Source organism: Alternaria triticimaculans (assembly GCF_023758025.1).
Source record: "Alternaria triticimaculans strain BMP 0046 chromosome Unknown scaffold_4, whole genome shotgun sequence".
NCBI lineage: Eukaryota > Fungi > Ascomycota > Dothideomycetes > Pleosporales > Pleosporaceae > Alternaria > Alternaria triticimaculans.
In genome coordinates, this window is record NW_026055961.1 from 2,056,654 (window position 1) to 2,071,314 (window position 14,661).

Below are 14,661 nucleotides of genomic sequence, written 5' to 3' on the forward strand. Positions count from 1 at the left end.
GCATTGTCGCGCAAGGCAGGTCAGACCAGTGACAGCATCTGACGCTAGTAGCAATGTGAACCCAGAACATGTTAAGAGTGAAAGCAACGAGAGAGACGACGCATCGTGATGCCCTAGAGCCTTGCCAAGAAACCTTCTCGAGAGGTAGCAGGCATAGCCCAGCAGCTAAGGCACCACCAAGCCCCACGAAGAATGAATGGTGAGTGAACGCATGGAGATTGAACGTGAAATTTTTGCCATTGAACGCTATCATGGAAGCGCCTCAGTATGTAAGGCTGAGCGCAAGGAGATTCGTGGAAAAGGAAAAGGAAAAGAAGTTACTCCTATGAGCACTCTACGCAGCCAACCTCAATACCCTCAATCACCAGAGGCTTACTGTACTCACTTGGGACATTGCCCATTCCCATATCGACATCCTTCACACTGCCCGTCTCACTCTGTGTCTCACTACCAAGCGCAGAATCACTCTTGCGCCTCCTAGCCTCAGTCTCTTCTTCAATGTACGCATACTCGTTCCTCCAATCACACAACATCTTGCTCGTGACGTTGCTACCGCCACAAAGCACAATGACGACCTTGTCTTCTGGGCGGACTGGGCGGCCGAGGGCCTTCTCGAGTCGTCCGTCATAGCAGAGAGCGACGTTAATACCGCAGGCGAGCTCTACCATGATACGCTCGTCGTCTGCGAGGCGCCAGCAGCCCATTGCTGCTTCTGCGTCGGGTAGAACGATGCTTCGAACGTTGCCTCGCTGAGCGTATTTGAAGGTTGCGTCTGTTACGCGGGCGCAGCCTAGACTTGTTGCTTGTGATGTGATCTTGGGTAGTGTGATGACTTCCTTGGCTTGGAGCGCTGCGTTGAGACTCTCGGCGCCAGCAGTCTCCATGGCGAGGATGGTTGTCTTACTCATTTGGTGTTTATCCATAGACTGGCAGATACCGTTGATTAGGCCGCCGCCGCCGACAGAGCAGATCAGTACGTCTGGCTCGCCTGGGAGTTGAGCCGCGATCTCGTCCATGCAGGTGCTGTTGCCTTGCCAGATGTCTGGGTGATCAAAGGGTGGGCAGTAGATGGTCGAAGTTTGTGCCTGATGGATGCGTCAGTGTTTCAGTCAAATTGTATACATGGAGAGGACCGTACGTAGGGCATTACATGCTCCTTGAGATATGTATCTGCATCTTTCCAAGCTGCACCGTATTGGATAACCTCGTACGCGCCCGCTGCTCGTAGTTTGGCAACCATCAAAGGTGCTGTGGCGGTGGGTACAACGACAGTGCACGGTAAGTTGAGAGCGCGAGCAGAGTGGACGGCAGCGAGACCTGCATTGCCACCGCTGGATGCGAATATGTGAGGGCGCGAGCCTTCTGGGAGTTCTGCGAGACGACGGAGGATGTAGTTGCCAATTCCTCTGGCAGACGAATCAGTACCCTATTGAGTAGCGGCTGAAGGGATCGATGCTTACCGTGACTTGAATGATCCAGAAGGTTGGAGATTTTCCAGCTTGAGAAAGATTCTGCTTCTACGATTTAGAATTCCCTTTTCTTGAAGATGGGGCCATGTTGTGACGTGAAAGTGAGGAGATGGGGTAAAGGTGAGAGGGAGTGTGACCGTACCATCCCGCTGCTTCAGACAGCGCGTACGACTCTCTCAGCGGAGTCTGAACCCATGGGTTTTGCTGGGACGCCTCGTCGATGTAGCACTCCTTGACGGCCATGATGAAAGTAGGGAAAGGATTGGGGTATCACAGAATTGTATTAGAAGCAAGTGTAAGATGAGAAGTAGACGAAGAGCTTGATGTTTGGTGTTCAGAAACGCTTTGTTTGGTCGCAGTCTAAGGGTACAAGAGCCACTCCTTTATCTCTACCATGATGGCTTATCGCTCCGCAAGCACCCGCAACCCTAGTGTCCAGGTCATGGAGCCAGAGGGGTAAAGGCAGCACTGTGGCACACCGAATCCACGATGTGTTGTATCGATTACCCTATAAAGTGCATAAATTACCCTATAGATTCTCGATAAGGAACAAGCGACCACGCTGCGACTGCAAAATGACACAAGCATGAGACCGGTACGCAGCAGCTTGGGTCAGGGTTTGGATTTCCAGAAGCGGTTATCAACGGCGGGACCATTTTCTGCCAGGGTTTGCCGCCTCCAAACAGTGGTGGACTTGGCGCGGCCTTGCCTATCAGAGGACGCGCATCAGTTGTCTATGCGGGTGATGAGTCCAGAAGGCCCGGAGCCGATAACAAATCGGCGAGACGGTGAAGACGGGGTTGGCTGGGAGGCTGATGTTAGGATGACATGACGGCTGCGGGATTGGCGCGAGCGATCCCCGACGGAAAGGAAAACTCTCGCACATGAGTGGAAGACGCGTCCATGCTCCCATCACGATGCAACTTTCCTGCGATAGCTATCGACGTTTCAGACAGGGCTTCCCCAGAACGAAAACTGCATGCGGACGTCGGAACAGATCATGCGGATCCGCAGACCATGTTGAAAACGCTAGTTGGGTATCTCTGTAATGCTTCTCAAGTTTACGCTAATCATGGGGTTTACGCAGCAACCTTTGGTTGATCGAGGAGGCCTTTCCTAAAGTTCCAGTAGTTTGCTCGGATCGGATCGTACTTTGTCGCCAACAGCTCCAGGGCTTTCTCCGCATTTTCTTTGCTGTTCTCTTCTTCCGCATAGATGTCGGCTAGGAGATCAAGAGCGTGGCTTGAGTGGACGTCGTCTGGCCTCTGCACATCAGCGAATTCACCCGCGAAGTCCTTGAGGGTCGACTTGGGAAGTTCCGCTGCGCGAATGATACCCAAGACATAGTTCCATGGGCTCTGGTTCTGGGGCGCTTTCCGGATGGCTGCTTTGGTGTACCTACGGGGTTAGTATCGTCGAGCAGCTTGGGGCGATAACAGACATACTCTATCTCCCGATTCACAAGATCTGCGCTTGGCTTCTCCTCTCTACCGCCAACGACTAGGTAGTAGCGATGGTTCCAGGCAGAGTTGTTGCGCACATCTTCCTCGATCATGCTGTGTGTCCACTCGAGCTCTTCGGGCTTGTCAAAGAGATCGAAGCGCTTGACCAGCCATTGCCTGTAACTCCACACATGGTAGTTCTTGGAGTCCAATTCCAACATGGAGTTTATGAACTCTGGTTCGCCCTCGCATGAGCCGAGCTCGTCGATGATGGTGTGTCGGTGGTGCCAGATCTGGTAGTTCTTGAGGTGCTTCAGTGCGGTCGGGTTGAGCCATGCGATTTCATCCTTCAGTGATCGACCAATCTCAGAGATGGTTTTGGCGCGGTAGAGCCTGCGGGGGGTTAGCAGGGTGGTTGTTGGAGAGCTCCCTGTGCGACTGCTGGTAGGCAGTGTCTCCTCCGAAACTCCGCAACTTGACCGAGCATACGACGTACCAGACAGTGTAGTGCGCGGGGTTCATGCTGATGATGTGCTCCGTGAGGCCGAGCACCCGCTCGCTGAACTCGTTCTTTGCCATGACGGCGCGCAGGTAGCCCATGGCCTCGCTGTACTCCTCCGTGTATGCGATGGCAGCGAGCGGATGCAGGCCGCCGTCATCCTGGGGAAGTGGCTCAATGTCCGCCCATGCCTCGTCGTCGTGGTAGTATTTCGGCATTCTTTCCCTGACGCCTTTTGCCTTGGGGTTGGTGGGATATGCGCTCGTAGGTAGCAATGCGCGCAGCAGGCGATATGGCGACAGGAAGATAGTCTCGAGCCAGGCGCGAATGAAGTTGAAGGCCATAGTGGGGTGCGAGCTTATGTCCGCTGCTTGGCAGAAAACCAACGGTTGCCATGCTCTTTTCAACCAGGTTCGCAGAACAATAGCAAGCCATTTGCACATGCATCAGACGCCCTCTCCACGCTTCCCATTTGTGTAGCCCTCCAGTCGCACGATAGTACGCCCAAAGTCCTTGGTGTGGCACCCGTATCCGCCTGCGAATAAGGGTGCCCCTTCCGGGAATCTGAACTACCACTCTAGCACCAGAAGCCATGTGCGATGAACAATACTAAGACACCACAATGTAGCTGGGGCTCACTGACATGCAGTCGCCGAGGTAGCCTGCAAGGAGGCCTACAGGCGGACCAAGTGTGTGCATGCGAGCATGATTGATTTCTCAGATGAGGCAGGCGTGACTGGCGGTCAGAGGACATCGCAGCAGCTCCTGCACTGGACGCATTTCCAAATGCACTTTCCCCAGCAACAATCCACTCGCGCTTTCTCCCACGTCAGCAAATAGCAAATAAGCCGTTGCCAGAGCTTGCCCGAACAGACAAGAGGTCGTCTGCTGCATTACCTCTTCCGCTTCAACCCCTCCACAGCCTTCACTATCGCACACACAAGAGCAACACGCTTACCAGCCCCGCAATGCCCGTCGCGGAAGAGCTGGCGGCCAAAGACGCCTTGATCAAGAAGCAGCGTGACGTCATCGCCAAATACCTCATCCTCGACATCGAAGACTTTCTGGCCGAGGCGCGTGAGAAGGCAGAAGCCGAGACGGCAGAAGCGTATGAGCGTGCGTTGGCAGAGGAAAAGGCCAGGGGCAGAGTATGTCGAGCTCACAGAGGCTCATCGCCAAAGCGTCGTCGCTCGCTCTGCATCGCCCAAGACGTTGCATCCTTCATTTGTTGCCGACAAGGTGGCTGACTCGCTTCTCTGTACAGTTGGCGAAATGGAAGACAATCTACAAACTGCAATACGATGGAGTCCCACTGCGCAGCATCATCTACTACAACCTCCGCAGCCTCTGGGAGTCTTGGGGCACCAATCCGTACCATTTGCACGCCGCCTGGTACGCCATCATGCTGACCTTGCTGTTGCTCTGGCTCATCGGCAGCATCGTTTGCGGATACTACGAAGCGGAGCAGGAGAACGGCAGCGTACGACTGGCGAAGCTGTGCAGGGGCATTCTGGGCTCCATCCCGCCAATTGTGCAGTTCATCCTCTTCTTGTTCCCGCCGCTGTTTGTACAATTCTGATGAGACATGGGCTGATGCGGGACGGCAGTGTCGGCTGAGACCTATGGGGCGAAAGTGCTTGCCCATGGCGTACGTGATATCAAATTAGGGTAGAAGGGTGTAATGGGAGAGGGACGTATGGGGAAGTAGCTTAAGACACGGAATCTTACAATAATGAACGCATCATGTAACAACCAACAGAGTCACGATGAGCATCTGGCAGTGGATTGAGTTCTCCAATCGCCTGAAATGTTCTTTCGCTCACGATGTATCGAATAGACGGTTTCTCTACAGCAAAAGATGCCGATGCGCTTCGTCGTTTTCTCGTCTCATGTTGCGCACCGCTACAAGAAACGACTGGTCGCTTTGTTTGCCAATTGAGCGCATGTCTTGGGCATCCGAGACAAAGACACTGGTATCCTGACAGGTATATCTGGAAAGTAACTCGACCGTTGATTGCGATTTGCGTCTCCTCATCTCCTTGACCGAACCGCAATCGGAGCGTGCCTGGCAACCCCTGTCTGTGATGTCACCTGCTTCCGCGCCTTAGCGTGCCAGGTACCTGAAACCCTTATCCCCTTATCGTCTCCTCCCCCCGTCCAACGGTCGCGAAATTTCGCGAACACGCTCGTGCGACAAACGTCATAAAGCCTTCCCCGCCGTCGCGCATTTCATCTCTCATATCTCCCAGCACCCATTGTTCGACGCGCAATGCCTCCTAAACGACGCGCCTACGAGGCCATTGACCTCACAGGAGACGACGATGCGCCCGCCTACTCTTCGAGCCCGCACCGCGCACCCAAGCAAGCTCGTACATCGTACAACCAAGCGCAACGCATCACATCTGGCTCGTCGCAAGCAGACGCCATCTTTATCGACGAAGACGACGAAGACGACGCCTCTCAAGAAGTCCCGGATGCGACGCAAGCATACAACCAGCAGCAGTACGACTACATATTATACGGCATCAAGGACGACAAGGTTGTGGGCTTGCGATTCTACAACGGATACGCAACGAAGGGCGAGATGGTGGTTCTGAGTCGCGAACCCCACAATAGTTTTGACAGTAATGCGATCAAAGTGAGCAACGTACAAGGTGTACAGATCGGACACCTTCCACGAGGACCCGCATCCAAGTTGGCCAAATACATGGACGAGCGCAGTCTGCTTATCGAGGCACAGCTCACAGGGGAGAAGGGCGAATATGACTGCCCTATGCAGCTGAAGCTATACGGCACTAATGACCCAGCCGTGAGGCAACAGCTCATGACACGAATGCGACGCGACGGACTTCCTATCGGACATGCTTCAGACCAACAGCGCAAGGAAGCTGCGGCTGCGAAGGCGGCTGCGAAGGAACGCGAGCGTATAGCCAAGCAAGCCGCCAAAGAGGCCAAAAAGAAGGGCGCTGCCGTCGTGGGTGTTGCGGGTAGCCAGGCACCCGAGAGTAGCATGGGCGAATTTGCTGCTAGCTCTTCACAGGGACCCGGTCTCGTGCCAGGGCCTAGTATGGAGGACATCATCGGCGGAAGCCTACGCTTCAACCCAAGAAACGTCGAGGAGATGGTGGAAGAGTACGGCGTCAAGGAAGAAGACCTGGTAAGTGATGCGCACGTGCGACTCCAGTATCTACCACTAACATTCGGCAGGCGAAAATGCCACAAGCGCCCCAACCCGACGCTCTTCTTACTGAGCTGCACCCCTTCCAGCTACAAGGCCTGCAATGGATGCTCGACAAGGAAAGCCCCAGACTACCAGCACCGAACACCAAAGAAGTGGTCCAGCTATGGCGACGACACACTCGCGACCAGAACGCCTTCACGAACGTAGCAACGAGCTTCTCGATCAAGAATCCAACACTAGCTTCTGGGGGTATCCTGGCCGATGACATGGGCCTGGGAAAGACTATTCAGACCATCTCGCTCATTCTGGCGGATCGTGCACTGAACCTCCGCGCAGACGATTCATCCGGTGCCACGCTGATCCTTGCTCCCGTATCGGTGATGAGCAACTGGAGCACTCAGATGAAGAAGCATGTCAAGCCCGAACATGCTCTCCGTGTTATGTTCTGGCACGGTCAAAGGAAGGAACCCATCACACCCAAGTCGATCGAAAACTACGATGTCGTGATCAGCACTTACGAGTCTGTTGCTTCTGACTGGTACTCGCAGACGAAGCCTACTGTCCCACGACGATCCGGACCCTTCTCTATCAAGTGGCGCCGAGTCATCCTCGATGAGGGCCATGGCATAAGGAACCCGAAAGCCAAGAAGACAATCGCCATCACCAATTTGATCGCGCAGTCCCGCTGGACGCTTACTGGCACTCCAATCATCAACAATCTCAAGGATCTCTACTCTCAAGTCCGTTTCCTACGTCTTTCGGGTGGTCTTGACTCTTTCGAAATCTTCCACAGTGCCATCATGCGTCCAGTCATGCAAGGCGACGTTCAAGGCCACAAGGTGCTCCAGCAGCTGATGTCGGGTATCTGTTTGCGTCGCAAGAAGGAGATGTCATTCATTGACCTACGACTACCTGAGCTGTCTGAATACGTACATAAGATCAAGCTACATCCGCATGAACAGGAGAAGTACGATGCCTTGGAGGCTCAGGCTAAGGGTACGCTGGACGTCTACAAGCACAACATCGGGAAGAAGAACGCCGGGGATACTTACCGCCATCTCCTTGAGGTACTGCTCCGAATGCGACAAGTTTGCAACCACTGGCAGCTCGTGGGCGAAGAGCGCCTCGACTCCATCATGAAGCAGCTCGAAGCAGAAGGGGTTGTCGATCTTACAGAAGAGAACAAGGCCGCGCTCCAGAAGATGCTTCAACTCTCCATCGAATCGCAGGAAGACTGTCCGATCTGCTTGGACGTATACAAAGAGCCCGTCATCACCAAATGCGCTCACGTCTTCTGCACTCCCTGTCTAGAACGCGTTATCGAAACCCAACACAAGTGCCCCATGTGCCGTGCAGACTTGGATTCCATCGCAACTACAACAGTGAAACCTGCAAAGGAACTGTCCGGCGCTGCTCCAGCGCCGTTGACACAGGACCAGATCGCCGACAGGCAATCTCTCGAGAAGAACACCAGTACCAAAGTCGAGGCACTTCTCGACATTCTCCGGGCATCCGCCAACGACCCCACAAACAAGACCATCATCTTCAGCCAATGGACTTCTTTCCTCGATCTCCTAGAGCCACACCTCACCCTCTACGGTCTGAAGTACGTACGCATAGACGGCTCCATGTCCGCCACACAACGTGACGTCGCCCTCGAAGCACTAGACTCCGATCCAAAGACGACCATCATGCTCGCCTCACTCGCCGTGTGCAGTGTCGGCTTGAACCTCGTTGCCGCAAACCAAGTCGTTCTGGCGGACTCGTGGTGGGCGCCTGCCATTGAAGATCAAGCCGTGGACCGCGTGCATCGACTAGGGCAGAAGCGCGAGACGAAGGTCTTTCGTCTGGTAGTCGAAGGTAGTGTAGAGGAGCGGGTGTTGGGTATTCAAGAGGAGAAGAGGAAATTGATGGGCTTGGCGTTTGCGGAGAAAGAGGGCGGGAAGCAGAGGAAGAAGAGGGCTGGAGCTGGTCTGGGTGACCTTCAGAGGTTGCTCGGGACGCAACAGCCTGCTAGTCAGACGCAGACGCAGACGCAGACACAGGCTGCTTAGGGTGGAAGAGGGTGGAAGAGGGTGGAGTTGGATGTTCCGTGTATGATATAGTGTTGTACCCGTAGTTGTGTGTTAGCCATTTCATGGGGTGATCTAATGAATGAACGAGTCTTCTTTTCTATCACTCTTGATCGCTATTGATAAATGTCACAGTAGTGTTGATGTACTGCTGTGGGTGAAGTCATGATGTTTCTTCCGTGGACATATGGAGAGATGGTATTGACGAGATCACCGGTACGTGACCGCAACGATTCTCAACGGCAGAGTGATTTTGAACCGTTGGCCCTCAAACAAAGTCGTACTGACGTAATGAGAGGGCATGCAAACGAAGACAACTTTGGTATCTTGGAGAATGGTTGCATAGTTGAGGAATTAATTTTTGGGCCTTTAGCGCACGTGTGAAATGCGCGTAATAACGAGCAAATCGACATGTGTTTATTTCCACGACATCCGATGGCAAAATGTATTTTGCCTTTATTCATTGGACTATCTTTCTATCATCTGACTATGGTCAATTGCCTGTGAGCATGTTGTGGTACTCCTGGCCAAATTGCACTGGTCTTGATGCTGTTCAACAGGGCTATAATGCGGATTTGCCACGGTGCAACTCTATCAACGCTGCACGACAACATCGGGAGAAACGAATATTCTCAGACCAGAGACATTCACGTCAATGGCGTGTTCACAGGGAAACGGATATAGATTAGACTCGCCAGGGCACGTGTTCGCCGTCGTCTTCGGAGAATTCACCTTGAACGAGTTCAGCTCCTGACATACACATTCCACGACCATAACGTCAAAATGACTACTCGCGTCATGGAGCATACATTTCGGAGTGCAACAAAACGGCGCCGCTCAATTTGCAGACAACTTGACGCCGGGAGGTTCACTGCTGTAGATATAGCGCTAGTCCAGCTTTGGAACGATCGAGTAATGGATGCTTGCTCACAGAAATGATACGAATCACTGCAAGGCCACAAGCAAGACATCTGCGCGTTCAGTGCTGCTCAGAAGGCATAGGGCCTCGACTTGAGCGTACTGGTGCAGCAAAGGCTGCGAGTCACGAAAGTATGTTCTACCTTTTTCCAGTGAAGGCGCCACTAGAAACAGGCGCCCCCACAAAGTGTATATGATAGATGATGCAATATGTTCTCTCTGGCAGGTCGACGACACATGAAGGGACATGGAATATGACCCTCAAGCAACCGGGGAAACGGACTATCGTCCTGCGCCGCGAGGAGCAGAAGTAGTACGCAGAGGTGCGAAGTTTTTATGGCCGCCGCACTAGCGCGTCGGCGCGCGCGTTTCTCCGACCGGCACGTGACACCGGCTAAGCTTCGGCGGGCCCGAGGAACCTCAAAAGACTTTTCGCCGCGCGCTCGAGCGACCTCTCCTCTCCATGGCCGCTGATGAATCATTTGAATAATTGATAGGAAGAGTAATACGTGGCCTAGGCTGCGACTGATTACAACATCACTACTTCTGAGGCCTGTTTCACGTTCCTGTTCGGAAGTATTGCGCGGTTGCTGCGGCGCTGTCGCAGAAGCTCGACGCGACCGTTGGATGACACCTGGGTGTTTCGCAGATTGGAGAGCACGCGCAGGCCTGTGAGACGGGCACAGTGCCAGGGACGTATGGCGACTTCGACACAGCCGCTGTCGCTGCTTCAGATCATTCGCCGTTGAGATCTGCCATGTTTCAGCGAGGATCCTGTATGAGATGGATGGGCCGTGGCCACGAGGGCGCAGGGAATGCCCTATTCTCGTCGTCTCTGTTCATGCGGTTTGCATTTCGTATGTTTCCAGAAGATGGCTTTTTGCCTGAGGATGCCGCGAAACAAAGCGCCGTGCGTCTGGATTCATGCGGTGCCTCGGCATTGGCGCGGGATGGTGGCCATGGAGGAACTTTCGGCGTCAGAGCGTAGGAGGACATGTTCGGTCGGACACTGCGGCGTGCGTGCCTCGTGCTCTCGAGTTCTCGACCCGGGTTTCCTTTGCTCGACCGCGGCGCCGCTCGCTTTTGGCTGTACATGTGAACAGAGTCAGTCGGCCCGTACGGCGGCTGATAGCGACGTCGAGTGCTCAGTCAGTCAGTAGTCAACATGATCGGTGAATACCAGGTTGCTTGCAGCCGCGGGGACGCTACGGCTGCCAACTTGCTCGCTGTCTTTACGACTCTGAATTTACCGGTCCTGGACAAAGTTTACGTCAATAAGCTACTGTAGTACGTCAGGTTCACATGTTCATGACAATTACCTGCTCGTCTACGCCCCATCCTCTGGTCGAGGAGAACTATCGAGCATGTACAACTTCACGCGCGTCACTTTCAATTGCGATCGTCGTGCCGACGCGCCCGTATGCCCAAGATCTGCGCTCGATCGGCGACTTTCCATACGTTGGGGAGCACAGTCACTAGCCGTCCATGGTCGGTTTGTCCCGCAGCGTTGCGAGACCCTGGTGCCATGAGCACTTATGGTCTTGTCTCGCCGACTTGGGGAGATGTCGCCTGTCGAGGTCTCGTGTCATGGCCAGAGGACGGTCTGCAGAGATTTCGATGACCAGCCAAGGCGCGACGTGCCGAGTGATTTGCGATGAATGGAAGCTTTCGAAACTTAACAACATTGAATAACACGGGTCTTATCCACCCGGGACCTGGTGCTAACCACATTCACGGTCGTTTCACCGCGGGCTTATCGTATGCCGATATTGTCGATAGAATCCCACGTGTGTCGGGCTGATGGTGAGATCCAGCCCGTAGCGGTGCGACCTCGACCGCCTGCTCTCAGGCCAGCTGCTTCGGCAATAGCCACGACGGCTCCAGAACGCGGACCTTTGGGAATTCCCACTTGCCGTCTCGACTAGACGAGACACATGTCCAACCGATGCCTTTCGCATCAGACACTGGCCTCAACAATGTCAAGGCGGTGTCTCGCAGGAAGGGTTGCCCTGGCTGGACCAGCACACCGCATAGCACATCCACATGCATTCAGCAGCAAGCACCGAGCATCAGTGTGGGGAAGAATTCCAGAAGCCACAGGGTCAGGGACCAGTCGTGCGGGCTCTCGGGAGATTACAGACGAGCTTGACCCTGCTTGAGCATAACGCGAATTTCGTTAGAAGCATGTCTGACCGTGCTTGAGACCCCGACGCGGTGGGCTCAGCGATCTGCCAGCTGCCTTATCGGGGTGACATAGCCGTTGTCATTGCCTCTTCGGCAATGGCGACCTTTGATGAGTTTCACAATTCCAGAAGACGACGTTCCCGGTATCGGTGCCTTGGGGACGGTACGTCAGATTTGTCAAGCCTTCAGGGAGGCACCTGGTGCGCATCCTACCAGCAGAGACACCTTGCAACTATTCACGTTGTGTAGTCATGCCCTCAATGGTTTCGGAAGCCACACTTCGTTTCTAACGCGTAAAAGTAACATTGACCCGCGGCATGACGGAACAAACGCAGGAACCTGAGTGGCACGGTCGACTAGCTCTGGTGTTGGTCAAGCCGGCACACATGGCTGTACTTCCGATAGACGTGCTAGCGAGTCAAAGGACACACCATCGCGATAGTCAAATCATGGGCGAGCGGGATGGAAGCCCCAACCCCGCCAGGCTGGAAAACTTCCTTCGAGAGGACGAAGATCAGGGCCTCGTGAGTCTCGGCCAATGACAAGGCTGAAGAAGTGGAGAGAGAGTCGAGTGGAGTTGTGCTATGGAAGCCATGCGTCGTTCCCCGGCGCCGAAGCTATGGCATGACCACGCCGCACACGCTAACTGACACGGCCCACACCACGGAAGAGCCCTTCTTCAACTTGAGTCGCATCAGGACCCTGTTGAGTCGTAAGGGAGCCCCGCTGATGTGGCCTTCTAGAAATTGCATCGTCTTGACATGAAGCAGTGAGCATGACGACAGTGGTAGGGCGAGCAGACGGCGCGAAAATCCCACGAAATCTTTTCCTGGAGTCACGATAAGCCCGCATGTTGTACGGGGTCTCACTTACCGTTTGTTCCTGCATTGTACCTGCAGTAGACGCTATTCTCGATCAATAAGCTCTGCAGTCAATGTGGGGGATGACGGCCAGGCGGATGCCATCGGGCCTGTTCGAGTCGACCAACGCTTGTCACGCGAAAGACACGCCGCTTTTACGAGTAAGCCACTTAGGCCTCGCCGGCGGCTTCATAACTTTGCACCCGCAGCATTCGATAGCTCGTTTCTATTTGTGCCGAATCTTATACGAGGCACCAACATGCATAACTCATACCGCGGCGGAAGTGTAAATGGTGAGGCATCCACTTCATCCGCGTCATAGCCAGCCAACTGCGTCTACTATCGATACCTAGATAGAGCAGCTTGTTGCTTTGTCTGGTACACCACCACAATCGGTCGCTGCACGAGTGGTAGCCGAAGTGGCAGCCCAACACCTGAAACACACTTGCGAGATGGATTAAGGCCGCATGTGCAGCTATATGACCATGCATCCCACCAACCGAATTTCTTTACACCCTTCGAAGAAGAATGGTATCGGTGGCGACTTGCAGAGAGCTGCACACGAGTATGTCGCACCATTAAGAATAGCCGTGTTTTCGACCACTGGGAGGGCGCGGATCCCAGGCCCTTCAGCTCGCGGGCAAATCACGCTCAACGGGGATCCTGTTCTCGCACCATGGCTTACGTTCCTGCGTAAGCCCGGCATGTCAAGTTCTCGCTCCAGTGTTGCGCGATGGGTGTGGCAATGGACCATTTTTCTACCCTCGCGTCGGGCGACTTGACGCGATACATTCCTACACCTCTGGGCATGCGTGGCTGGTGGAGTTGTTGTGGACATCGTGAGACACATCGCTCGTACGCTTCTGCATCGCAGGAAGGCGTCGCGAGTCTTGTGGTGTGCGGGCAACGTTGACGCCGGCCACAGCGCGTCCAAAAGCACTCAATCAACAACGACATCAGCATGCCCGGTGTTGCTTCTGTGATGCTGGAGGGTGGCACCGCGGGCGGTACGGCGTTGTCGTGCGTGACATATTCAGTGGAGCGCGCAGCGTCATCACCATCACGAAGAGCGGGAGAGACGCGACGCTGTATGGATGTTTCAAAACATAGTTCAACCGGCAGGGTCTCGCAGCTATCATTATCGATTGGCAGATAGGATGATAGGCTGAATGATGCCCGGGCGCGCTAATCTCGAGGCGAGTTGGAGGGCCGTCTGAAAGGGCATGCTGTGGTGTGGTTTGTCAGACGAGACGCAAGACACACCCGACGCTCGCCCAGTCATGGGCAGTATCACCCTTCGCTACCCATCACTCGCTGTTCAGAACAACGGCCACACCGCGGCGAGGCTCAGTTGCCTTCAGCTATTGCATCGTCTCCATTCGGAGAGGGCGGTAGAACCCACTACGTAGGCAGTGTGCAGGCCTTCCATCCCACCATGTGCTGTGCTGGCGACGTAGCCAATGCCTGGAGGCCTGCCGGAACCGCCGCGCACATCTCATTTCGCGTATAGCCCCATGCAGCTATGCATTGGGCGAATAATTTTAGGCCCAAAAACCCATGCATTAATGCACTCGCTGCTTTTGACGCGAGTCAAGGCTAGGGTCTAATGCAGGATCCCATACCTAGCTGGCTTGTGGAGCTGCGCTGCGCCCCGGCGCACTAGAGCGAGCCGTCCTTCTCTGTGCGCTCATCAGTTCTCTTTTTCACTGGCCTGCCCTTGATCAAGGTTCATCAACCACGTCCCTCTCGTTTCTTTCCGCCGTCGCCGTTCAGGTTTTCATCTTGGGTCTCATAATTTTGTGCCCTCACACTCTTTGATCTTCATTATCTATCTTAGTGACAGTTTCGTTATTACGAACTGGCCCACAGTCATTCCTTCGACTCTCTCTTATACTGTCCAGTATCCTGCCTTCAAGTACAACTAATTTGTCCTCGACATCACTCGATACAACTCTATCATCGACCCTACCCACCAACAACAACGTGTACGACGACGACAACTGCTACACTGAACTAAACACACACCTACACACGCA

The 14,661-nt window shown here is 54.2% G+C and overlaps 4 protein-coding genes across 4 annotated transcripts; 2 read left to right on the forward strand and 2 right to left on the reverse strand.

Annotated features, from left to right (window-relative positions):
- Nucleotides 1-323: 323 nt before the first annotated feature.
- Nucleotides 324-1,147, reverse strand: J4E78_004266 (uncharacterized protein; the record flags this gene model as incomplete). Its single annotated transcript, XM_049364895.1, has 2 exons — nt 324-1,085; nt 1,139-1,147. 2 exons carry the CDS (start codon nt 1,145-1,147, stop codon nt 324-326), a joined length of 771 nt encoding a protein of 256 aa, XP_049223973.1.
- Nucleotides 1,148-2,548: 1,401 nt separating this feature from the next.
- J4E78_004267 (uncharacterized protein) lies at nt 2,549-3,754 on the reverse strand (the record flags this gene model as incomplete). The annotated part of the gene is made up of 3 exons (XM_049364896.1): nt 2,549-2,867; nt 2,915-3,304; nt 3,408-3,754. The coding sequence occupies 3 exons, from the start codon at nt 3,752-3,754 to the stop codon at nt 2,549-2,551; spliced, it is 1,056 nt and encodes a 351-aa protein (XP_049223974.1).
- A 624-nt stretch (nt 3,755-4,378) lies between these two features.
- Nucleotides 4,379-4,989, forward strand: J4E78_004268 (uncharacterized protein; the record flags this gene model as incomplete). Its single annotated transcript, XM_049364897.1, has 2 exons — nt 4,379-4,558; nt 4,675-4,989. 2 exons carry the CDS (start codon nt 4,379-4,381, stop codon nt 4,987-4,989), a joined length of 495 nt encoding a protein of 164 aa, XP_049223975.1.
- Nucleotides 4,990-5,679: 690 nt separating this feature from the next.
- J4E78_004269 (uncharacterized protein) lies at nt 5,680-8,645 on the forward strand (the record flags this gene model as incomplete). Its single annotated transcript, XM_049364898.1, has 2 exons — nt 5,680-6,567; nt 6,618-8,645. 2 exons carry the CDS (start codon nt 5,680-5,682, stop codon nt 8,643-8,645), a joined length of 2,916 nt encoding a protein of 971 aa, XP_049223976.1.
- Between the last annotated feature and the right edge of the window lie 6,016 nt (nt 8,646-14,661).